Below are 26651 nucleotides of genomic sequence, written 5' to 3'. Positions count from 1 at the left end.
TTAGGGCTTGCCCTGCAGATATTGCTGTAATTAAAAGTGAAGGTAGTGCATCCATGCCTAAAGGAAAACTGTAGTGAGGAATTTTTTTTTTATTTTTTTTAAACACTAATAACAACATAATTGGAATAAAACTTTAATGAAATGATATAAGAAAATAGCTTTTTTTTTAGCCCCCATATTCCCTACATAGCATCCTGGGCGCATCCATATTGCATGAAGTATTGGCCGGATTTGACTGAATCTGCGGGTTCCCATCTGTATGCGTCATCTGTGCATGTGTAGCAAGTGTTTTGCACGTGCATGAACTGTCACACTGATGTCCTTTAACAAACCATATCTTCTCAAAACTGAGAAAAAATGTAGTAAATGTTAATGCATTACATTTATGTAATGGGATCTATAGCCACACCATATCTTTAATAAAGAGAGATAAACTCATATTGAGCTAGTGCTGCCTATTATGCTGTCTATGGAGATATTTTTGTGGGCCCACACATACGATGGCCTGGAGCTATTTCACGATGCAGCTCACCATTTTGTATTATGCCACTGACCACCGCTATGAAGAAAGATAAGTACTTGGGCACGGATGTAGTACTTAAGATAAGTTTGTTCAACAATTGTTGTAGTTAATAGTAGAGTAGTTTACTTTAGTAGCATGTGTTATTCTATTGTTTAATGTTTATATATATTTTTTCTTAAGTACAGGGCGACTACACTGCCAGCCTTCAAGTATTATGTGACATGTGCGTGTCTTATATTTTTCTGCATCTTCATTGTACAAATTCTGGTATTACCAAAGTAAGTTTTTTCTTTTATTTAAGTTTTGATGACAAATTTATAGTAAACACTGAGTAAAGTAATATTTTTTACATTCATTTTACTTTCTATATTGTGTATCAGCTCCCCTGATCAACCATTGTTCTGATTTTTGAAAAATCTGCAAGAGCCACATGGTTATGCCTTCTTTGGCTTTGTGGCACTGCTTACTGGCACAGATGCCAGTCCTGAATCCTGCATTGGGACCAGTGAAAGAACAAACATCAAACCCTGTGCATGCGCAGTGAACTTTAGTAAAATTCTGCATCAGTGCAAAGTAGTAGGGTTTAGGTTTGGTAGGCTATAGGGCTGCAACTCACGATTATATTCATAATCGATTAGTTGGCCGATTATGTTTTCTATCGATCGGATAAAAAAAATGATCTAATTTTTTAGTTTATGTAAAATAATGTAATAAACAAATTGGATGTTAAAATCAAACAGCAGAATAAAAAAAACTTTGAGAAAAATGCATTTCGTGTTTGTATTTCCCAATCTGCCCCCCAGTTATGCACATCTGAGCCCAGGCTTGCCACACTGCCACCCAGTAGGGCAGGTTGTCTGCACACATCGTACAGTCGCCCACCAGCTACCACAGAGGGCTGGGCTCTGGGCTGGGCTGCTAAGCTTTCAACAATAACAGTAATTAGCATTAAGAAAGAGCTACACCACTGTGTCTTTACAAATTACCAGGTAAATTTAATGTGTCAGGCTAGTGAGAGGTGGGCTGGTTAGTAGACTTGTGCAAATAGACCAAAAAACGATTCAGCCAATTTTATTTTTTTGTTTTTTGTCCATTAGTTTTAAGACAATTAATTTCATTTTCTGCCCTTTAGGTTTGGATATACATTGGAGGGCATTTTACTGTACATTTGAAAACAAAATTTGTTGTCATTCACTCTCCCTTTCACACTCTCTCACACATTCTTATTTACATTCTCTTACACTTTCATTCATTCTCTCTCACACTCTCTCTGAATGTCTCCCTCGGCCTACCCCTTCCGTGTCCCTGTCTCCTTGCCGTGCAGCTTTCCTTTCTCTTGCATCTTCTTGTTCTTCTGTCTTCTTTCTTTGTCTGCTCCATCTTGTGTCTTCTTTCTTCATCTGCTACTCTGTGAAAATTGCCTTCCAGTGAACTTCCACATAACAGAGGAGCCTCCAGGCACACTCTCTCCCCTGATTGGCAAAAGGGAGGAGTAGCTGTCCCCGTGGCTCCGCCCTTTTGAGGATGTGCCAGGATAATGCAGATATATTTGCTGAGGAAGAGAGGTGCAGAAAAGCTTCTCTTTCCCAGCGAATCTGTCTTCATTATTCTGGCATCCTAGTGTACTTCTACAAAAGGGCAAAGCTGCTCAGATTCTCCGACCTTTTGTGGAAGTTCGCCAGGAGGCCACATCCACGGAGAAGCAGTGGATGAAAAAAGAAGACAGAATAACAAGAAGATGAAAGAGATGAAGCGGTCATCGGAGAAGGTAGGGAGACATTCAGTGGGAAAGACAGAGAGTGGGAAAGAGTGTCAATGAGGGTGTGAGGCAATGTGAATGAGAGTGGGTGAGTGTGAGACAGCATGAATAAGAAAGAACCAACAAAAATTCTGAGCTCTTTGCTTCATTTTAGTTTGTTTCGTTGGCGTCACTCCTCATTTTTGAAGCATCATGCCAATTGACAAAATTGGATAATTTCATAAAAATTGAAATTCGTACGAGTCTGAATGCACAAGTCTTCTGATTACAGTCCAGGAATCAGTATTAAGACGTCTGATTACAAAAAAGCATACGGTATTATCCTTTGGATTAAAATAGTTCATTTGTATAATGGAATTGTTATAATACTAATTTTTTTTAAATTGTATATTACAGAACATCTACTCTTGGAATTTCCTTTGGGGCTGCATTTCTGTTATTAGCATTCACTCTCTGTATATGTTTTGCTGGACAACTCTTGGTGAGTACAGACGATAAGGCTTTTTACATGCCTTTAATTTGTAAACAGGAATAGGCATGGACATTATTCAGGGCAGATATTTTTTAAGTTGCTAGACACATTGAAGGACACTATTTTTTTTTAATGTATCCCCTTGGTTAAAAATATGTTAGAATGAATCATTCTGGCCCCTTTAGGCCTAAAACAGAACTAGCAATGGACACTCACACACTTGTCCTTTAACACCTGCTCTTCCCTTTTTCTCCATCATTCTCCCCTTTCTCATTACCTCTTCCCTTTTTCCCCACCTCTACCATTTCCTGCTTACTGTCCCCTAATCGTCATCTCTTTCCTTTCTCATTATCATCTTTCTCCTCATATCTAAGATTCTCCTTCTATTTCTTCCTACAGACCTCTGTTTTAGTACACATGGCTTCAATTTAGAGCGCCAGGATATGACATCATAGTGAGAAAGAGAACTGAACTGAAGGTCTGTAGCAACAGACCCCACAATGTCTTCATTGCGTTATAAGGAGATCAACTGGGTAGTTCAGTCTGCCTGTGGAGTGAACCCATTGCCACAGGTCTATAAAATTCAGCACCTCATGCAGTCTGCATTTATAAACATTTGTGAAACAAATGTGCAATTCTGAATTCTGTGAATTCAAGCATGGTACTGTGAAAGGATGCTACCTTTGCAATAAGTCAGTTTGTGAAATTTCATCCCTGCTAGATATTCTACAGCCATTTGTAAGCATTTAGGAATAACAGCAACTCAAAGCAAAAGACCATGTAAAGTCACAGAGCAGGGTCACTGAGTGCTCAGGCACATGGTGTGTAAAAGTTGCCAATGCTGTTTTGATTTCATAGCTGAGGAGTTCCAAACTCCAAGTGGCAGTAATATCAACACAAAAACTGTGCAGCGGGAGCTTCATGGATTAGGTTTCCATGGTTGAGCAGCTCCATGTAAGCCTCACATCACCTACATACAATGCCAAGGACCGGATCAAGTGGTGTAATGCCACCACTATACTATGGAGCAAAAAAGATATGTTCTGTGGAGTGACGAATCATGCTTCTCTGTTTGGCAGTCTGATGGGTGGGTCTGGGTTTGGCAGATGCCAGGAGAACGTTACCTGTCTGGTCGAAACATTGGCGATCTCCACCGCATTTTCCAGCACAGGGTAGGCACTGTCAGACAGACACATGCAGCTACATGACTGAAGAGTTGTTTCCCCCAGAGTAAGAAAGAAAACTGAGCATTCAGAGATATCCACATTGTACAGGAATGTACAGGACCTAATTTCCCCCAATATTAGAAAAAAATAATTGATTCCCCAGAGGAGACTGAGCTGCAGCAGTAGAGACAGGACAGGGCACAGGACAAGCTCTGCCAGAAAGAAGAAAAAATAATTGATCTTCAAAGATTGAGGGAAGAAGGAGATAGAGCAACGGAAGCAGGGGACAGGGCAGGTACTGGCAGGCCAATCCAAAAACTAAAAACATGCTGCATGCATGCACAGCCCCATGCCCTGTCTAGTTTGTCTCCAATATTTTCTGATTTATTATTTGTGTTGTTCCAAAGGTCCAAGAGGTTTTGCTGATAGTATACAGTATCTCACGAAAGTGAGTACACCCCTCACATTTTTGTAAATACAATCTTTTCTTGTGACAACACTGGAGAAATGACACTCTGTTACAATGTAAAGTAGTGAGTGTACAGCCTGTATAACAGTGTACATTTGCTGTCTCCTCAAATATAACTGAACACACAGCCATTAATGTCTAAACCTTGGCAACAAAAGTGAGTACACCCTTAAGGGGAAACGTTCAAATTGGGCCCAAAGTGTCAATATTTTGTGTGGCCACCATTATTTTCCACCACTGCCTTAAGCCTCTTGGCCATGGAGTTCACCAGAGTTTGACATGTTACCACTTGAGTCCTCTTCCGCTCCTCCATGACGACATCACGGAGGTGGTGGATCTTAGAGACCTTATGCTCCCCACCTTCCATTTGAGGATGCCCCACAGATGCTCAATAGGGTATAGGTCTGGAGACATGCTTGGCCAGTCCATCACCTTTACCCTCAGCTTCTTTAGCAAGGCAGTGGGCATCTTGGAGGTGTGTTTGGCATCATTATCATGTTGGAATACTGCCCTGCGGCCCAGTCTCTGAAGGGAGGGGATCATGCTCTGCTTCAGTATGTCACAGTACATGTTGGCATTCATGGTTCCCTCAATGAACTGTAGCTCCCCAGTGCCGGCAGCCAGGGCCGGCCCAAGACATAGTGCCACCTGGGGCGAAGTTTGAAATGCCACCCCCCTCTGCCGACGCCACTGCTCATTATCTACCCTTCCTCTCCCTACCTTCTCATTATCTACCCTCCTCCCTCCCTATTATCCACCCTATCCCCCCCTATGTACTTCACTTATCTTCTAGCAGTCTTGCGGCGATTCTTTCTGCTCTGCCGCGGTGCGCGCTGCTTCACTGCCGAGCGCCGGAAATTACGTCATTTTCTGGTGCTCAGCATTACAAGCCGGCACCGAGATCGAGTTAGAGGGCTCGCAGAGGAGAGAGAGGGGAAAACAACTCGGCGTCCCTCTCTCTCCTCCGCTTAAAAAAAACAAAAGCGCTTCAAAAGTGCCGCCTGGGCAATTGCCCCACTCTGCTCCATGGCAGGGCTGGCCCTGCTGGCAGCACTCATGCAGGCCCAGACCATGACACTCCCACCACCATGCTTGACTATAGGCAAGACACACTTGTCTTTATACTCCTCACCTGGTTGCCTCCACACACACTTGACACCATCTGAACCATATAACTTTATCTTGGTCTCATCAGACCACAGGACATGATTCCAGTAATCCGTGTCCTTAGTCTGCTTGTCTTCAGCAAACTTCAGCGGGCTTTCTTGTGCATAATCTTTAGAAGAGGCTTCCTTCTGGGACGACAGCCATGTAGACCAATTTGATGCAGTGTGCGGCGTATGGTCTGAGCTCTGACAGGCTGAACCCCCACCCCTTCAACCTCTGCAGCAATGCTGGCAGCACTCATACGTCACTCATTTCCCAAAGACAACCTATGGATATTACTCTGAGCACGTGCACTCAACTTCTTTGGTCGACCATAGCGAGGCCTGTTCTGAGTAGAACCTCTCCTGTAAAACTGCTGTATGGTCTTGCCTACCGTGCTGCAGCTCAGTTTCAGGGTCTTGGCAATCTTCTTATAGCCTAGGCCATCTTTATGTAGAGCAACAATTATTTTTTCAGATCATCACAGAGTTCTTTGCCATGAGGTGCCATGTTGAACACCCAGTTACCAGTATGAGAGAGTGTGAGAGCGAAAACACCAAATTGAACACACCTGCTCCCCATTCACACCTGTGACCTTGTAACACTAACGAGTCACATGACTCGGGGGTGGGGAAATGGCTATTTGGGCCCAATTTAGACATTTCCACATAGGCGTGTACTCACTTTTGTTGAGTTATTTTTAAGGGAACAGCAAATTTACACTGTTATACAGGCTGTACACTCACTACTATACATTGTAGCAGAGTGTCATTTCTTCGGTGTTGACACATGAAAATATTTACAAAAATGTGAGGGGTGTAATCACTTTTGTGAGATACTGTAAGTGTATTTCAAGGGCACACTTTCATAGGAAAATGGGAACATATTTAAAGAATTAGCTCTAAATTCATTTCACATTAAAAAGCAGCCCAAAAATCAATCAATCAATCATTACACACAAAAAATGAAAAACCCTTCTGCTATAGCCCCAGTAAATCAATAAAATTAACTTAAGTTATACCATTTCTACAATCCACCCCAGTAAATTTTATGCACTGACACTGGCAGGATAGTAGATGAGTCTCAGCTTCAGCACTGGTATTGTCACTTACAGTCTCACACTTCCATCTCCCATCATTCTGTGGCTGCTACTAGAGGTTAAAATGGCATCAGCACATTTATATGTCTATGCTTGATCATTCCCCTTGTAAATGTAGATTGGCCAGACCAGGCCCGGACTGGGACAAAAAATAGGCCCGGGCATTTAAGCCTGAGCAGCCCATATTTATTTATTTATTTATTTATTGTTAAAGCCCACCCTTCATATACCATCTTTGCATTTAATCATTCACACAAATCATTATCACATTCATTAATGCAGTCTCACAAATCATTCAAGCAATTCATCCACACATGAATTCATTAATTGTCATACGCATTCACACAATTCATCCACACATTTATTCATTCATTCTCATACGCATTCACACTACCCCCTCTCATCATCTTATCTGCCCCTTCTCACTATGTTCCCCCTTTTCACTATGTAACCCCCTTCCCCACTTATCAATATGTACCGCCTCTATCTATCCCCTCTCCCCCTTTCTCACTACCTAACCCCCCTCTGCCCCTTCTCACTGCAGCCCCCTCCCTCACCCTACTTACCTTGTTGCCAGAGCAAGCAGCAACTGCGACCGCGCCTGTGGCAGGGCAGGATTGACTTAGGGGCTGATGGAGCTGCAGCTCCAGGCTAGTACCTTAAAATATGGCCGCATTAAGGCAGAGCCCCTTAAGCCCGCCGCAACTGCAACCGGGTCCGCCACTCTAAGGCAGAGCCGGCCTTAGGTGTTCTGGCGCCCTGTGCGGACTACTCCTCTGGTGCCCCCCATCCCAAAAAAAGAAAGGAATAAAAACTTGTAACAAAACTCCCCTTTCTCACTATCTATCCCCCTGTATCACTATCTACCACCTCTGCCTCTTCTCACTGTTATCATTATATACTGAGGCAGACATTGACGGTGGTACAGCATAATACTTATCACTATATACTGAGGCAGAAATTGACGGTGGTACAGCATAACACCTACCACTATATACTGAGGCAGACAATGACGGTGGTACAGCATAACACCTATCACTATAAACTGAGGCACACATTGACAGTGGTACAGCGTAATCCCTATCACTATACATTGAGCCAGACATTGACAATAGTGCAGCATAACACCAATCACTATATACTACGCCAAACATTGATGTGGTGTAGGCCTACCACTTCATTGTCTGGCTTAGTAGTAGGGATGCACCGAAACGAATTCTGGACTGAAACCGAAAATGCAGCGTTTACCTGTCCGAAACCGAATATGACCTCCCCACACCATAAAAAAATCTAACACTTTTATTTAAAGTAAGTAACACACCAAAATAGGACAAAACAATTAAAAAACAATATTATATGTATATATATATGATTGTTAACAGCAATCACATTCCTATCATGCCCAGGCATACCCAGATTCCAGGATGTACTCGCAGACTTGGCATGATAGGAGTATGATTGCCCTATCTACCCCTTCTCACTCCCTTCTGCCCCATCTACCCCTTCTCACTCCCTTCTCCCCTATCTACCCCTTCTCACTCCCTTCTCCCTATCTACCCTCTTTCCCCCGTCTCACGCCCTTTTCCCTATCTACCCCCTCCTAACTATCTACCCTCTCCCTCTTTGAAGTTCACTTACCTTTCAGGAGTCCTGCGGTGGGGGTGCAAGGCCTCTGCCTCCCAGCTCTGCCACTGTATGGAACAGTATAGAGTGATGGGAGTTATGATGTACTTTTAGAGCATAATTAGATCATGAAAAAGACATTGGAAATGGTACAGCATAACACCCATCACTCTCACACACTTACCAATCCACACATATATACCAATCCACACATATATACCAATCCACACGTATACCAATCCACACCTATACCAATCCACACATATATACCAATCCACACGTATACCAATCCACACACATATACCAATCCACACACATATACCAATCCACACATATACCAATCCACACACATACCAATCCACACACATACCAATCCACACGTATGCCAATCCACACGTATGCCAATCCACACGTATGCCAATCCACACGCATACCAATCCACACGTATACCAATCCACACGTATACCAATCCACACGTATGCCAATCCACACGTATACCAATCCACACGTATGCCAATCCACACGTATACCAATTCACACATATATACCAATCCACACATACACCAATCCACACATATATACCAATCCACACATATATACCAATCCACACATATATACCAATCCACACATATATACCAATCCACACATACACCAATCCACACATATATACCAATCCACACATATATACTAATCCACTCTCACTGAATATTTTCCTACCTTTTTTTCTTTTTTTTTCTCCTTACAGCTCCTTTTCCTCCTCTTCGCTCCTCTTCTTCAGTTCTTCTGTCTTCTCTGTCTTCTTCCGGTTCAGAGGGCAACAGCTGCTGTGCGCCGGGGTTTGTTGTCAGATCCCGGCACACAGCAGCTGTTGCCGTGCAGATCACAAGGGAGCGGTATCGGAGGTCTTTAACAGACCTCCGGCTCCCTTGAGTGATTTTAAGCCGGGTTGAACCCGGCTTAAAATCACTCAAGGGAACCGGAGGTCTGTTAAAGACCTCCGATACCACTCCCTTGCGAACCTGCTCCTCCAGCGGCGGACATTACTGTCCGTCTCTGGAGGGGTGCCGGGTGCCGCAAGTTGGCACCCCCTGATGAGCGGCACCCGGTGCGGACCGCCCCCCGCCCCCCAGAGTGTGACGCCCTGTGCGGTCGCACACCCCAAAGGCCGGTCCTGCTCTAAGGGGCCGGGAAGCCCCCACCAGGGCCGGCCTTAGGGGTCTGCGGCCGCACAGGGTTTAAATTAAAACATCGGGTTTTTTTTTCAACTTTATTTAACATCCTCCATGTTAAATAAAGTTAAAAAAAAAACTTTATTTAACATGGCGGATGTTAAATAAAGTAAAAAAAAACCCGATGTTTTAATTTATACCCTGTGCGGCCGCAGACCCGTAAGGCCGGCCTTGGTGGGGACTTCCCGGCCCCTTAGAGTGGCGGACCCGGTAGGTAGGGTAGGGGCCTGGAGCTGCAGCTCCATCAGCCCCTAAGTCAATGCGGCCCTGCCGTGGCCCGGCCCACCGGGCAAATGCCCGGTGTGCCCGATGGCCAGTCCGGGCCTGGGCCAGACTGTAAAAAAGTAAGAAAAAACTTCCACAGGCTGTTGAACCCATCAAGCACAGCCATAACACTCCCCCATTTTTTTGGCTACTTCTCAGTCCCTTCCAATTCGTCAAACCTCATCAAAGAGCACCAAAAAGGGTTGCATTGGCGCCAAAATTTGGCAAACAAACGAATCTTAACAAAATTTTCTAAGATTTGCCATTTGTTTTGAGTTCTTAAATTGGAGGCCCTCCTTGTTATTGGACATTCATATGAACTCACAAAATTATCACATTTCCTTAAAAATAAAGTTTCCAAATATGTATGTTTGTTTGAATATGTATGTTTGTTCACCTTCAAGTACTCAATATGTACTTAGTTTGTTGTCAGGTTTTATGCACTGTAATTATAAAACTTTAATTAGTCAAACAGATAAACATAACTCGCTTCCATACATGGAAGGAAGGGAAAATAAATAAATTTTTCACTAAATGCAAAATAGTAAAATTGATTTTTCCGGATGACTAAATCTTTGTAAGGAAGACAATTAGATGAAATTGATGCTTACAACATGTGGCTTTCCATGTAAATTAATTCACACATTTAAGCATACATGAATACAATATTAAATGAAAACCACTGCCCCGTAAGTTTCAATGATTGAAAAGCACTCATTGAAAATACACTGTGAGAAAGAGTTTTGATCAGATGCATTATTACGGGTTCAATTTAATTACCTTGCAATGATTCTAATGAATATTTGTGAATATCCTCATTTTACAATCATATCAGTTCATTTGGTTCAGAGTGATGTACTTTAATTGTGTACTTAAAATACATTATGCATAAAAAATAAATTACATTGGATATCAGAAGTACTTTTCTGAACAATACTTTATAGAAGAGTTGAACCAATGGTAAACAAAGTGCTTTTGATATCCAATGTAATTGATTTTTTATGTATAAAAACCATTGACCAGATGTATGTATTGATTTCATTTCCTTACCTTTGCTTGATAAGACTTATCCCTACCAACAGAAGTGTGGATCTCAATAGGGATAAAAGGGTGGAATCATTTCTAATATATATATATATATATATACCGTATTGGTTTGAATATAGGCCGCACTTTTCCCCCCCACTTTAAGTCTTTACAGTGGGGGTGCGGCCTATATTCGTGGTCTAGCGCCCGACGCCCGGGACATGCAGTTCCGGGCGCCGGGCAGGCAGCGGGGTTAGGATACAGATCCCCCGCAGCGGTGCAGGGGACCTGTATCCTACTCTCGGATACGCTCAGACAGCCTCCCCAGCCAGCACTTTCCACGGGGGGCGGTGCCGGCACGGGAGGTTGTCTAAGCGCATCATGCGGACGGTCACCGGCTGCGGCGATGCGGGTAAACAGCCTCCGCTGCCGGCACGTCTGCACGATGTGCTTTAACAATCTCCCTTGCCGGGAATTCCCACGAGGGGAGTCCCGGCAAGGGAGATTGTTAAAGCACATCGTGCAGATGTCCCGGCAGCGGAGGTTGTTTACCCGCATCGCCGCAGCCGGTGACCGTCCGCATGATGCGTTTTACCTCTGCCCCCAAGACTTACCAGAGCAGACTCCCGGGTGTCTTGCGGGGCCGGCGGGGGACATCTACACAATACGCGTATACAACTATCCGCTGAGTGCCGGCACCGGAAGTTGTATACGCGTGTTGCCGTCTCCCGCCGGCCTCGCAAGACACGCGGGAGTCTGCTCTGGTAAGTCGGGGGGGGGGGGCAGAGTGGCAGCATATCTCGGGGGGGGAGGAGGAGGACAGTGGCAGCATATCTCGGGGGGGGGGGACAGTGGCAGCATATCTCGGGGGGGGAGGACAGTGGCAGCATATCTCCGGGGGGGGAGAGTGGCAGCTTATCTCGGGGGGGGGGACAGAGTGGCAGCATGTTTTTTTGGTGCTTTTTTTTAAAGAAAAAAACTTTTTCTTTAAAAAAGCACCAAACTTTTAGGGGGCGGCCTATATACGGGGGCGGCCTATATCCGAGCCAATACGGTATATATTCCAGGGACTAGCTAGTGGGGCCAGACAATGCTACATTTATGGGTATTATGTACTAAATGATGAGGCGTGGGTACATTAGGTCTGCTGGATTACACATACAAGAAGCAAGATGCACTGTGTAGGGAATTAAAATTCTTAATCACACTGCAAATCGCAACTCACCATTTAGTAAGTGAAATAAAAACAATGCCTAAAAATCAGCTGGCCGTTGCCAAGTGTTTCAATATTGTCAAGTGATTCCTTTTGAAAATCTTCGGCTTCAACATTAGTCGCGGATGTCAGTTATTATGAATGCATGTTATAGCTAAACATTTCCTGTAGTTTGTGTAGTATGGTAAGTTAACAGGAACACCATTAAGCTTTTTCCAGAAGTGCTCTTATCCATAATGATTACATTTAACCTCTTCATATTTACTGAACACTGACAGACGAGTACATATTATATATCTGAGTAATAATATACTGCTATATTAAGACAGTAGGTAGAGTACATGGTGTTTGCATAGAAAACAATTTAGACAAAGGGTCAGACAAGGTTGCCTTGTTATTTAAGAGGACAACAGGTAACTCACAAATTACTGTAAAACAATCTATATACTTTAATAGGACATTAATTAAAGTCTAAAGCCTTAATTGTTGTCTCAAAACACTTGTGAAAAAAGCTTGCAGACGCTAATTATGTTTTAAAGAAACCATAAACAGTTCAATTACTTGGCAATTTGTATAGCAAACATAAATGTAATTGGATATTTTAGTGAACATTACATCCTGTGAACAAATTAAGTTTCCATCATTAAGAACAAAAATAATAACATATTTCCAGGAAGAACGCTTGTATATTTTTCACATTTCTTTTTTTCATAAATTTCTTTTTATATTCTAGAAAATAAGAATATATTTATTTAATGGGAGTTTTTTTATGAAAAAATAAAAATGAGCTACTTAATTTTTAGAACTTTTTAAAAATGACTAAATATGAAAAGTAGAGCTGCTAGAACCCCACTGATCTCTGATTGATTATATCCACAGATGAGTCCTGTAATTGATTGAATGCAGTGCCAGAGCTTTATTAGCTGATCCCTTGGCTGTTCTTCTGAGGAAACCTCTAGTGAGATCAGCACTGTTCATTTAAAAATTAAATTTAAGACTGTTCACTTTGCGCTCTGTGAGAAGGGACCTATCAATTTTGGTCCCTCCTTGCCATGGGGAGCCAGAAGTAGCCAGTCTGCTGAGCATATAGATAAAAGGCTAAATTAGATAAACTTGCATAGCATTCCATGTGAAGGAAGGACACTGCAAATCATGATAGCATTCAATATCATTAGGCTTGGTTTCCATTTGGTTTTTTTTTGCTAAAAACGCCTATAAAAACGCCAATAGCGCCACCTGGCGTTTTTTTTGTGAAAAACGGCTGCAGCCAGATGTTAGCTGTTCTTCAATAGGAAATCGCAAAATGCCATTTCCACTTGGCGTTTTTCTGTTTGGCGTTTTTTCAGTCCTCTTTGGCGTTTTTCTGCTTTTTTGGGCTCTGTGGCAGTTTTTCAAAACTGCAGCATGTTGACACTGGCGTTTTTTGCAAGAAATCTTGGCTTTTTTTCTCCAATAGAAGTCTATGGGAGAGAAAAAACGCCATGAAAAAGCCATGTGGGTTTATTGCCTTGGCGTTTTTTATGGCGTTTTTTCCACAGTTACAATGCAGAGGATGGACCCAGTATCTGTGTGTCCTACGAGAAATAGGCTGAAAACAAACCGTTTCACACAAAACAAAGTCCTGGACTGGTTCATATTGAATTTTACACCATTTGGAACAAACATGCCATTACACACAAACATACGCGACTGGATCCTGCGTGCCAAAAGCAACAGCAAACAATTTGCACCATCATTTGGGGCCAATCTTCCTAGAGGAGGAGACATTCGGAATAAAGCATGCCTTACAAACCACAGAAAAGAGACAAAAGGGTCTACCAAGTAAATGACATCAGGAGGGGGCAGACACTTGCCATTTATCCTAATCCCTTTTAGCTGGGTGAAACTTCTAACTTGTAAAGGCTGGAAAAACTGCCTAAGGTCAAAAAAAGCAATTTCCACAGAAAGGCTAAAACGCCAGAAAAAACCGCAGAAAAAACGCCAAAACGCAGGTAAATGCAGCGGCAGTTTTCTTGGCAGTTTTCCTGGCGTTTTTCATCAAGAAAAAAACGCCGGACAAAAACCCAAGTGGAAACCTAGCCTCATGGTCCTGAAGGGTTGGGAGCAGTAGCATTGTTGTTTTCTTGTCATATAGGTATAACTAAAGTTTCTCTTTGTCATATCCACAATCACTGTAATAGTTCAGTTACCCCTTCTTCCATTTTAAGGCATATATTATTAACTTATTTGTCATTGATAGATGTCAAAGTGTTTTCATTTGTCTATTTTTAACGGCAAATAACACTTGATTTGCATTAAGTTGGCTGCAGAGCACTGAGTTAAAAAAAAGCAAGGAACCTACCAACGTATTTGCCAATTAGTTACTTGCTAGTTGTAAATGTGAGTTAGAATAATAACATAATTGAATTAAAACATGGAGGCTGAGTATTAGAATCCACCTATACCCCCCTTACTTACCACCCCATGATTTGTGGGATAAGGGGCTTAAATCATGCATGCAACCCATGCAGTGCCCCCCCCCCCCATGCCTGGTGAGATGGGGTTTTATATGCCATCTAGTGTGACTTATACATTTTAACATTGCATATACTCAGAAACAGCTAGTATAGTAATGAATATGTGTTAGTGTTAGTGTGCAAGGAGATGTGACTCCAGTCAAATCTGCTTAAATGAATGCATAACCCAACTGACCACTCTACTTTTTAGTGAATGGAGAGTATTAAGGCACTCAATTCAGTAACCCATCTAAATTTTAATTGGAGTTTATGGTTTTATATAAAAGGGTCCCACAGATAATTGGACCCTTTTCCCCTACTTTGTATATAAAACTTAAGATAAACACCCTGCAAAGAAGTATACCAATCTTAATTTAACCTTCTTCATGTCAGCAAATGGACTGTAGCATAAAAAACACGCTGCTACCCTACATTAAATTATATGACACTGAATAAGGAACTATTTGTTACCACATTGAAGTCATGGTCACTTACCTGGGGTGGCTTCTTATCCAATCATATTTTAATCTTCATTTCAATATTTGACACATAACTATAATTGCAAGGGTTTTTTTTAACTTAACTATATTGAATGAAACATATTAGCTGCATAAATATATATAATTATATTAATTTAGCACAGAAGTAAAGAGATGTCAAAGAAACATTAGCAAATATAAAAGCACTCAAACAACTGTTTGTACCTTATTAGCAGCAGTGAACTTCTTCTTTGACAATGACCTGCATTAACTTTGACAAGACATCATGCTTGAATAGAAAGGGCCTTCTAAAATCAAGGCCCTTCTAAAATCAGTGCACAAAGCAAGGTCCATACAAGACATGGTTGGGTAAGTGTGGTGTGAAAGAACTTGACTGGCCTGCACAGAGCCCTGACCTCAACCCCAGCGAACACCTTTGGGATGAACTTGAATGGAGATTGTGAGCCAGGTCTTCTCATCCAACATCAGTGCATGACCCCGCAAATGCTCTACTGGATGAATGGGCAAAAATTCCCACAGAAACACCCCCAAAATCTTGTGGAAAGCCTTCCCAGAAAAGTGGAGGCTGTTATAGCTGCAAATGGGGAACTAACTTCATATTAATGTCTATGTATTTAGAATGCAATGTCATCAAAGTTCTGGTTGGTATTACACCAACAATTGTGCCAATACTTTTGGGTATAGTGTATGTAATATGCATACAAGCTCATCTGATAATTTTCACAAGATATGTGCTCCTGCCTGTCTTAGTGACTAAAACCAAAGAATTGGGAATAATTTCTCCTCAGGGAGGTGGAGTGATGACGTGAGCGCGTACACTCACGTTGAGAAGCTCTGTGAGACAGGGGTTAGCTGCATCTGAGCTGCTCCTACTGCTGAGGGAGATGCCCTTGGTGCCTTTCTTCTCCGCTTCTTCCTGGGCTTCTTGCCAATTCGCAGCCGCTTGCAGTGGGGAGCTCTGCCGTTAGCCGCGGTCTTCAGTGTTTCTGTTAATGCTTCCTTGTCCTGTGCTCCGTTTCCAAGCGCTGGCACGCGCCGTTTTGATATCTTTGTGGAGTCTGTGTTGCCAGGGAAAAGTTGAAAGCTAAAGGAGAAGAGATCTCATGGCGCTCTTTGATATGTAAAGGTTATTTATTTTTTTCTTTATGTGGCGCCTTATATTTATGGCTAAGACAAGAAAGCTGCCTTATCTGTCCACTATATTATGCTTTTGTGGGCATACCTATTTCATCTTACGTGGTTCCTTATACCTAAGGCTAAGAAAGCTGCTTTGTCATACTACGCCTCTATGACCAAATTTACTTTATTTAACGCTAAGAATGCTCCTCTAACTGCCTGTTATATCCGCCCATTTCTGAACAAATCTTCTCCAAAAGGTGAATAAAGGCCCAGAGCCTAATAAGAAAGACACTTCAATGTTTTTCTCACCTTCTTATTTAAAAGAGGGCAAAAGATTCAGCATCAATCTCCACCAATCAAGATACTGATACAAATACATCCTTTTATTCAACTGTAGACATTTCTCAAATGGAACATTCATGCAATGAATCTTACTCCAGAGTTTCCTCGCACCAACTGAAAAGCTCTTTCAGTAGAGCAACTGATGGTACAAATAAAAACGGAAATACAATCTACATCCAATGACATAAGAAATTATATTCTGTCTATAAGCAAAAGGGTGTTAAATATAGAAGAACAATTGGATCAATCTCTTTCTAAATCAGATTTCTAAAAATAAGACCCGTATAGAAGTCTTGAAAAAGAAAGTGGACTTTTTAGAACAAAAACTATCAGATTTAGAAGACCGTTCTCGCCGTCTCAATCTACGATTTAGAAACATCCCTGAGGAAGTTCCTCAGGGGAAACTGGAATTATTCTTATTTGAGTTTTTTGAAAATCGTGGCCTTACTTTTGACCAGAGGAGCAACGTTTTAGCCAGAATACACCGGATCTCAAAACCAGAATTCATCTCTTCAGAATCTCCAAGAGATATCATCGTCCTTTTTCAATCATATGAATATAAAGAGATGGTGCTTAAGGCTGTGCGTAACAGTCTTCCTGACGAAGGGAGATTTTCACCCATTTCACCCACCTTTGTTCACTAACACTAAGCTAATTCTTTAATGTGATCATACAACAGTTCTTTACATATTCACTATCATGCATTTTCTGTACTAAATATATATTACATTCAATCATAAATATGATTTATCTTTATGAAGATTACAATTAACATGTAATGGTTGGTAACAACTCTGTTTTATACTATCACCTAGAGGACAACATGTTAATAATCATTGCTATTCTGAGGTCTGTTTTACCTAGAATGCCATGACCTATGAAGAGATATGAGTCACTTTGGTATAATTATTTTTCCTACCATTATTATAGTCTCTCATACAGTCTTATTCTGTAGAGTGCACAGTCTAATTAAAGTAATGACAGTAAAGTGGATATCATTGATTGCAAGGTTTATTGAATATCACCATATGATTTTTGAAGCATTTATTGAAAAATATTCAACTTTTGCCCTATTGTCTAACTATATGAATGTCCTCTACACATCCTGTATCTGTGGATCTTGGCCTGTTGGCCACAACTACAGCCTTGCCCTTTAGTCGTGTTTACCAACTGGTTCTGAGATGTGCCCAATCAAAACACTGAAGCTGCAACAAACATCAATTACTTAATCAAGTTAATACATCCTCAATGCAGTGGAATACCTTACGGCAGGGTCGGTTTGATCATCATGAGACAGCCCTGGCACTTTTTTATGGCCACATGCTGCAGCACCTGATCTGCTGCTGGACCTGTATGGGGCACCAATGGTTCCGCGGTGAAGGTCATTGACATGTAAAAGTTAGATGTGTCCTGGAAATATGGCTGAAATAGCAACTCTAAAATAAACACTAGTTCCTCAAATTATAAACAATGCCCTACACTATATAAAAGTATTTATATAACCCTTTAACAAGCCTATACAACAGAAACACATGCCTCTGTCAAGTCACAAACTGAGGCAAAATAGCATGGAAAAATACAAACAATGCCACAGATTGCCAAGATTAAATCCTGTGTGTATTGCAAAACTATACCTTGACATAAAAAATGTTCTTATATTTTTTTATTTACAACCTGTGACAGTGTTTTAAAAAGCAGCCAATTTTCATAATTTGCATGTATGTTGTACATGTCTGTGTCTGTGAAATTAGGTGTTATAAAATAGAGCTTTAAAATAATCAAAAATACTTTATGCATACATTATGCATCAATCAGGATTGCTTCACAAACATGTACATTTTCATTTGAAACTTAACTCATTTTAATACATAAATTCAGACATACTTTATTATGGGTACTGTATGTAATGAGCATTCTGGAGCAGCACCAGCTGTGAATAGAATGCAGACGACAGCCTTTAAACTCATTATTCCTTAGTCTCCAGCCAGGTCTGATCTGTAATTTCTTTTTGCTGCAATCAATCATTTGTGTCATACCTAGAGCTTCAGTCAAGTTGCTGTTACAATAGTCTGCCTACTGTACAAATATGTGTATTTATGTTAAACTATAGTCATCTTCATTATGACATAAAAAAATAAATTATGATTACATAATAGCAAAGAAAACTGTTTATCATGTTATTACGGTACTTTCAGAATGTATTTTTTGTACCTTATGCTAGATGGGAGCAGAAATTATATTAATGTATAAATGATACATTAAATACAAGCATTGTGTATGTCTTACGTATTTATTTTTCCTGTTTAGCAATGCAGCAAAAAGGCATCGGCTTCATTTTTGTGGATTTTAAAATCATCGGGATTAATTTTGAACAGACCGTGGCCTAGAATTACTCTTACAGTGACAACTACCACAATAATTTTGACTATGGCAGTGTTTAACATGGTAAGAGGCTTTTAGTTTATTATATGTTAAACTGACATCATATCAGTTTGTTCTAATTCTATTGCTGAGCTCTCACATGCTAATTTAATTTAATGACTGCGTTAGATGACATGGATCTGAATTCAATTTGTTCAGAGCAAAATATGCGTGCTTCAACAAAAACATGGGCATGGGAGACAAATAGTGTTTTCTTCATTCAGTTGACCTTTAACTTTCTTTTTGCTAAATCTTACAATTAACAATATTTCTGTACTAATAGATCTTAGAAAACTAGTCTCTGATAACAGTGATCAGAAGTTTATATTTTGTCTTAAAAGATATTGTAGCAGACCCCGTCTGAATGATGGCCAAAACTTTACTGATGATTTTTAAGAAGCTTTATTGTACACTTTCCTTTAACTCCAAAAATTCACCGTAAGAGCTGAACAAAATACAAATAATATGCATTAATGACTTATCCATAAACTATCTATTTTTTGCTTAATTATTAGTACATAGTGAAAACATACAGACCTTATGCCTTTTCAGGGGGTTTGCTAAACAAACTAATGAACCTTGCATATGAGGGTGGACTCTGATAACTCTTGTTAATATGCTGGCTCTCTTGTATTACTGTTAAGACCAGTATTACTCAGCATATCCCAAGACCATTTCCTTCTAAGTAACAGTCCTACCCCAAACACCTTCCCCCTGCAACTTGGACAATGTAAACCCTATCCACATTTAAACTTACAAAAACTATCAGAACATGCATACAACAAATTATAACATAAATGACAGTTAAGTCTGTTACAGATATTACTTGTTAAACTGGATTGGCTGTTGGATCTCCCTCTAACTGGCCCAAACAATGGTGTAACTACAGAGGTCGCAACTGCGACGGAGCCCCGGAAGCCCCTGTGACCTCTTGTTTCTTTCTCCCTGTGCCCGTTCAAAATTGTTCACAAAAGACCCTTAGCTTTTTGTTGCCCAGGGGCCCTGGATGGTCTCAGTCTGCCCATGCCCAGCATAAGAAAGAATTTGACAGTTTAAACTTAATTTATAGGAAGCGGATTTGAGAAAAAATCTCCTTAATCCTTGCTAGAATTTCTGGAAAACATGTATTTTATTTTAAAAGCAGAATTAAATAAACTGCATCATTGTATGGTATTTTCACAATCTATCAGTGTGGGGTAAAATACCGTATTTTTGGTTGATTATAAGACAAGGTTTTTTCAGAGCAAATCCTCTGAAAAATACCCCTCTCCTTATAATCAAGGTTGTCTTCTAATCAGACCTCAAATAGAGGTCTGACTACATGACTAAGATCAAGATCCCCGCAGTGCTGCAGGGGACCTGGGTCCTCCTGTCTGGTAACCTCCACTGCTGCCGGCACTTCCACTGGGGCTTCTATCACCGAGCGCAGGTGAAAGTGCCGGCAGCAGCGGAGGTTCTCTACGCGCATCGCACATACCTTCCTCGGCTGCCAGAGAGGAGAATTCCCTGCAGCGTGATGGACGCAGACAACCCCCGCTGCTGCTGGCACTTCCACCAGGGCTTCTATGACAGAGCACCAGCCGGAAATAACGCCAGCCTCCACCCACTGCCCCCACTAGACACCAGGGAATCAGAAGCACTGGTAAGTCGGGGGGGGTTATATGGGGGGCATAAGGCTTTTCTGGAGGCAGAGTGCCCCATGAAATGTACTTTAACCCCTTATATGCCCCATGATATGCCTTTTAACCCGTTATATGCCAGAGTGGCATATAGGGGTGTAAGGTATTTCTGGAGGCAGAGTAGCATGTAGGGGGTTAAAGTGCATTTCATGGGGCACAGTGGCATATGGAGGGTATAAGGCATTTCTGGAGGCAGATTGGCATATAGGGGGTTGGCAAATAAAAGGAAATAAAAACAAAAATTGTCATTTTTGGTTACTGAATGAGCAAATCCTGCTACCACTACTCTGTTTTATTACATTACGTTTCAGTTACAGAGCAGAGATTTAGTGGTGCTATTAGAATATAGGAGAGCAAACAAATAATCTGGGTAAACTAGCAGCAAGAAAAGAAGGATATAGCATATTAATAAAACATACAGTGATCCATGCTACCTGAGATCAACTGGAGAAGGGTGTGTCATGACAGGGTATGTATATATAGTAATATAGATCCTATAGTGTGATAATGAAAGAAAGGCTGGAAAAAACATTACAACATCAGGGACAGTTAAGTGTTCTGGCCTAGGTTTTGGATGGTAAATCCAGGTTGGTAGGTAATCTTTTACTGCAAAACCAGGAGTCAGATGCCCTATTGGCCCTTATTGGCCTCTACAGTTATAGAGAGCCGAGATCTCCCTTGGAGCAATAAAATTTACACTATTGAGATCTAGCTGGCACAGGTTCCATGGTATGTAGAATCTGCATTGGGTGTCCTTAAGAGGGGAGTGCTGGGGTATCACATACAAAAAAGTCTTAGAATAACACAACCGATAGCTGCTTAATAGCCTGCCCTACAGATCCAATCAACAGATGTTTGTTTGAGCCTTTGTGGGTCTTGTCAGTTGGGTGCAGTTGGTATCTCACTAGGCTCAATTAACCAAGACTCACCTTCCCCCTTAAGGTGGATCTTAGAGATTCCCAGAGGGTGAATTAAATCACATACAAAAAGGTTTGAGAACATCTTGATAGAAAAAGGACAGCTGCTTAATATGGTCCATCCCAGCTCAAGAGTGCCTGCATATGACTTTAAATGCCATGGCTCAGCAGAGAGGACCAGTTGTGGTGGTGGGTGCTGGGGTGGCTACAGTGCTGCCTTGGGTCAGGGCATTAGCATAACTTCACAATTGAACAGGAGTTCCCTCTACTTATAGAACAGGTAACATGGGGCCAATGATATCTATGAAGAATGATATCTATGAAAGAGTTGAAACAATTAAAAATTTTACAAAATAATTTAACAATTTTATTTTAAAAAGTTGTAAAAAGCCATTTGGGCTAGAAAAAAGTGATACAATATCTTATATCATTATCATTATTATTATTATTGATATTATCAATATCATTATTAATAAACTATTTGTTTAACCTGGCATTTTGCTTGTTTATTTACAACTGTTTTTTTTTCAGAATACACAAGAAAAATTACGCAAAATATAAATTTGAATGTTTCATGCAGTACAGAATTTTATATTTGCCTTCATATAAAAATGAAATATATTGATGTAGCGTAAAAATTGACAGTTTATAGTAATAAAAAAGTAAAAAAAATATAGATACAAATAGTTAAACGTATTGTAATTGTAAACTGACTATTGGAGCTGAATGTGGAATTGGATATACAGACATATTAAGATTTTTTTGATGACATACAATTACACGTGTTATTGTATTATATCCAACCACCATTAACCCCTTAAGGACCAGGCTGTTTTTTAATTTTTGTTTTATTCGCGGTACTCGCGTTTAGCTGTAATTTTCTCCTCACTTATTAAGTGTACCCACACAAGTTATATATTGTTTTTTTTAGGACTTTCTTCAGATACCATTTTTTATCATATTTTCTAATTTCTTATATAAAAAAAATATGATGAAAAATTGTTTACTCATCCAAAAAAGCTAATGAAAAAACCTGCTAAATAGATTATTCTATGTGTCCTGAGTTTAGAAATACCCAATGTTTTTATATTTGTTTGCTTTTTTCTGCAAGTTATTGGGAAATAAGTACAAGCAGCGTTTTGCTATTTCAAAACCAATTTTTTTCAAAATCTGGTTGTTTTGCCCCATGTGCTATTTCGAGTATCTTTAAAGCCGGCCAATGCAATTTACCCCCACAAACCATATATATTTTTGAAAACTAGACACCCCAAGGTATTTCAAATGCTAGTATTTGAACCCTTTCCATGCACTAATTCTACTACCACCCTTTGTGGTAGTAATTTATTTTGTATTTTTTATCACAAAAATTGCACTTCAGGTATGGATTTACTGCCGCTGGTGTATTTTACTGTCAAACAATATGTGTTCAGCAACATCTCCCGAATATAGTGATACCCCACATGGGTTTGTTTGGGAGGTAAAATGCCACATTTAGGAAGTGCGCATTTTTTAACTTGGAACTTAATGCCCCATGTCCTAATTGGGCCATCTTTGAAGCCAGCTTATTCAATTTACCCCAACAAACCATATAGTAGTATTTCAAATGCTAGTATTTAAACCCTTTCCATGCATGAGATTCCACCACCAGTCTTTGCCAAAGTTTGTGGTAGTAATACGTTTTGTATTTTTTTTTCACACAAATTGTAATTCAGGTATAAATTTATAGCTCCATGTATACGTCACTATCAAATAACACCCCAATATGTGTTCAGCAACATCTCCCGAGTACAGTGATACCCCCATGCATAGGTTTGTCGGGTTGTTTGGGAGGTAAAATGCCACATTTGAGAATGTTTACCCCATCAAACCATTCATTTTTTTTAAAGTAGACACCCCTTGGGTATTTGAAATGCTTTTATTTTAACTCTTTCAATGTAAAGATTTTGAGGAAAATACAGCGCTAATTTTAGCACTTGCTCATAATAATAAACTTTATTTTTGTAATTTTTTTTTATTTTTACATTTTGCTGGAACTGGATGGTTCTCCTTATCGTGACATCACTGCATAATTATTTTTAAATGTTACCACATTTTTAATTCTTTTTTTAGCTGTTTTTATTTTTTCCATATTTTTGTTATTATTTAAATATTTTATTAATCACATTGTCATTAGAAAGCTGGGCTCCGCTGACTTGCATGGTTGAATGCAGTATCTGTATTCAACCTGCAAGGTCTGGAGAGACCCTCTTGGAAACTTTCGCAACTTGGTAATTTTTTTAAAGGATGCGTCGCCATTTTGCGAGTGGCAAAGTCTCTCTCTGGATCGGTCACAGCGCATCCTGGGGTGGGTGTTTGGTGTTGTTGAATGCCTCGATCAACGATCGCCTCCTAAACTCTTTTAAAACGAACATATGGCTGACATTGACCAGACATGGCCCCTCATGCCGATCTCGGTGTTGCTCAATGCCTTGACATCGTGGCATTACAACAACACTGTTTAAGCGAAGAAAGTGATCATACATTTACTATGGAGCAGAGTGGGGCAATTGCCCCAGGTGGCACTTTGCCGCCCCAAGAAATGCTTTAGGAAGCCGCAGCCAGCAGCAAGCTATTATTAGCTTGTCTGTGGACCTAATGAACGCTGCGCAGAGCGTCTTCTCTTCTGTGATTGGAGGTCAGCTCTCGCATGGCAGCATGAGTTTCCCGGGGAGAGCGCGTGAGCGCTGACGTGACGCCTTATGTCACATCAGGCATCACGTCAGCGCTCACGCACAGGGGGCAGCATTTCACCCTTCGCCCCAGGCAGCACAATGTCTTGGGCCGGCCCTGGCAACACCCCCTTTTTACAGACATACCCCACATGATTATTTATGTTCTAGAGCAGCGGTTCTCAACCTGGGGGTAGAAAAACCCTTTCACAGGGGTCACCTAAGACTATCGGAAAACACATATTTCACAATATATAATTACATAATTTTATGGTTGGGGGTCACCACAACATGAGGAACTGTATTAAAGGGTTGCAGCATTAGGAAGGTTGAGAACCACTGTTCTAGAGTGTCACATCCATTCCTTATATAGTTCCCATTTGTGGGAAGAGGGAGAAATTGTCACTCTATTTCCTCCAAAATCCCCCGCACTTATCACAGTGTAATTAGCAAGCAGTGCTCTATTCACATGCATGCATTGCTGTATGCAGTGGAGGGATCAGCAAACGGGAGGTGCAATCAGAGATCACAGCGCTAAGTCTCTCCTGTGCTCCAGTGACCTTCAGTAAGCATTGAGCAGTAAGCATGCAACCATATTGGAGTAGGTTAGTGTCCTCTGTACAAAAGCTAGGAGAGGCAGAACAAAACAGGACATTCTGATTGCACAACTGAACAGGTTAAAAATGTGAGTGAAATTACAAAAATAACAGAATTTCTTACTTTGTAAACTTAAACAGCTGCTTCACAGTAACGGAAACAAAGGAGATTTATCACAAAATTATGACCATATTGAATGGTAAAATTGAATATAACTTAGACATCAGTTATTCTAGCAGACAATGATGAATGGAAACCAAAATGTGGTTTCTGGTGGGAGCCTTATTCTGCCAAGAGACAGTTTGCCTGTTTATTTGCTTTGTTCATTTGGTTCGATTATATTGTGCGTTATTTACCGGTACATCTGATATGTTCTGTAAAATGTGTCCTGTGGACTGCTGAGTATGGCATTGCTGTTGGTAATGTATATTTATTAATGGCTTTACACTGTGTGGCATTTCCTTTGCTTTTATTTATATGTCTAGTAAGCTGTTGAAAAGAGATTTGAAGATGGCTATATTTGATTTTGATTTGGTGATGCATATTTATTTATGGCTTTACACTGTGTGGCATTTTCTTTTGTTTTCATTTATATCTCTACTAAGCTGTTGAAAGGAGATCTGAACATGGTTGTATTTGATTTTGATTTGGTCATGCATATTTATATATGGCTTTACTCTGTGTGGCATTTTCTTTTGTTTTCATTTGTATGTCTAGCAAGCTTTTGAAAGGACATCTGAAGATGGCCGTATTTGATTTAAATTTATTACAATATAACTAAATTGTGTTAACTTTGTTAGTACATTATTAAGGAATATTCATTGCTGATAGTGTTGTTGCACATTGGCCTTGTGTGATTTGTAGGTGCTCAGTGGATTCATAGTCATCCCTAGCTGAAGCAATACATGTGCCAGAACTACGTGGGCTTACTTAGCGATCAACATAACTTTGCCATATAGAAATAGCTCTGCTATTTTTGTTCAGTGTTCATGACACAGACTAAAAAGGAGGTGGCCACATTCTCAATCTGGTCCACCCACCAATGTCGTGGGACCCCCCACCAACATCAGCGGGACCGCCCACCGCTGGTGTCAGTGGGCACTCCTGGCTGTGTCCCGCAAGGGAAGGCTCCAAGTAGCCGGAATAAAGAAGTTCCTAGGTATGAGTATATATCTATATATGTGTGTGTATTGTGTGTGTGTATATATATATATATATATATATACGATGTCAAAAAATAGAGTATTGCAGAGTATGCGGTGATACCTTTTTTATTGGACTAACATAATATTAAAAAGACAAGCTTTCGAGAGTTATCCTCCCTTCATCAGGTCTGAAGCAATACTAATCAACATGATAGAGGTTACAACTTAAAACAAGTGACCTCTATCTTGTAACCGCTATCATGTTGATCAGTATTGCTTCAGACCTGATGAAGGGAGGATAACTCTCGAAAGCTTGTCTTTTTAATATTATGTTAGTCCAATAAAAAAGGTATCACCGCATACTCTGCAATACTCTATTTTTTGACATCGTGTCTACTGGACTAATACGGCTTCACCCTTTTACATTATATATATATATATATATATATATATATATAAACTATATTTGTATATATATATACAGTATATGTGTGTGTGGGAGTATACAAAGCATAAGATATACGCTATGTATCTAAGGAAGCTTTTTCTTTGCTAATACTAGACCTTCAGGCTTGTTTTTCCACTCACTGGAAATAGGTTATTGAAATTGCATATTTTTTGTGAACTGTGTAACTATGCTTTCTACTTTAAGTTATAGGGAATGTGATTACGCATCTGAATGAACATTTATATAGTGACAATGGTTTCCTCAGCATTTTAGAAAAATAATGGCTCATAA

At 40.4% G+C, this 26651-nt stretch overlaps 1 protein-coding gene across 1 annotated transcript in view; it reads left to right on the top strand.

The window, feature by feature from the left end:
* Nucleotides 1-26651, top strand: part of ADCY2 (adenylate cyclase 2) — a 276856-nt gene that overhangs the window by 206064 nt on the left and 44141 nt on the right. The window contains exons 14-16 of the mRNA XM_053467615.1: nucleotides 704-801; nucleotides 2679-2763; nucleotides 18753-18890. Of these exons, the coding sequence (XP_053323590.1) occupies nucleotides 704-801; nucleotides 2679-2763; nucleotides 18753-18890 (321 nt within the window). The remainder of the gene's footprint in view (nucleotides 1-703; nucleotides 802-2678; nucleotides 2764-18752; nucleotides 18891-26651) is intronic.

The sequence above is a fragment of the Spea bombifrons genome, chromosome 5 (genome assembly GCF_027358695.1).
Source record: "Spea bombifrons isolate aSpeBom1 chromosome 5, aSpeBom1.2.pri, whole genome shotgun sequence".
NCBI classification, from domain to species: domain Eukaryota; kingdom Metazoa; phylum Chordata; class Amphibia; order Anura; family Pelobatidae; genus Spea; species Spea bombifrons.
This window is presented reverse-complemented; position numbering and strand designations above follow the sequence as displayed.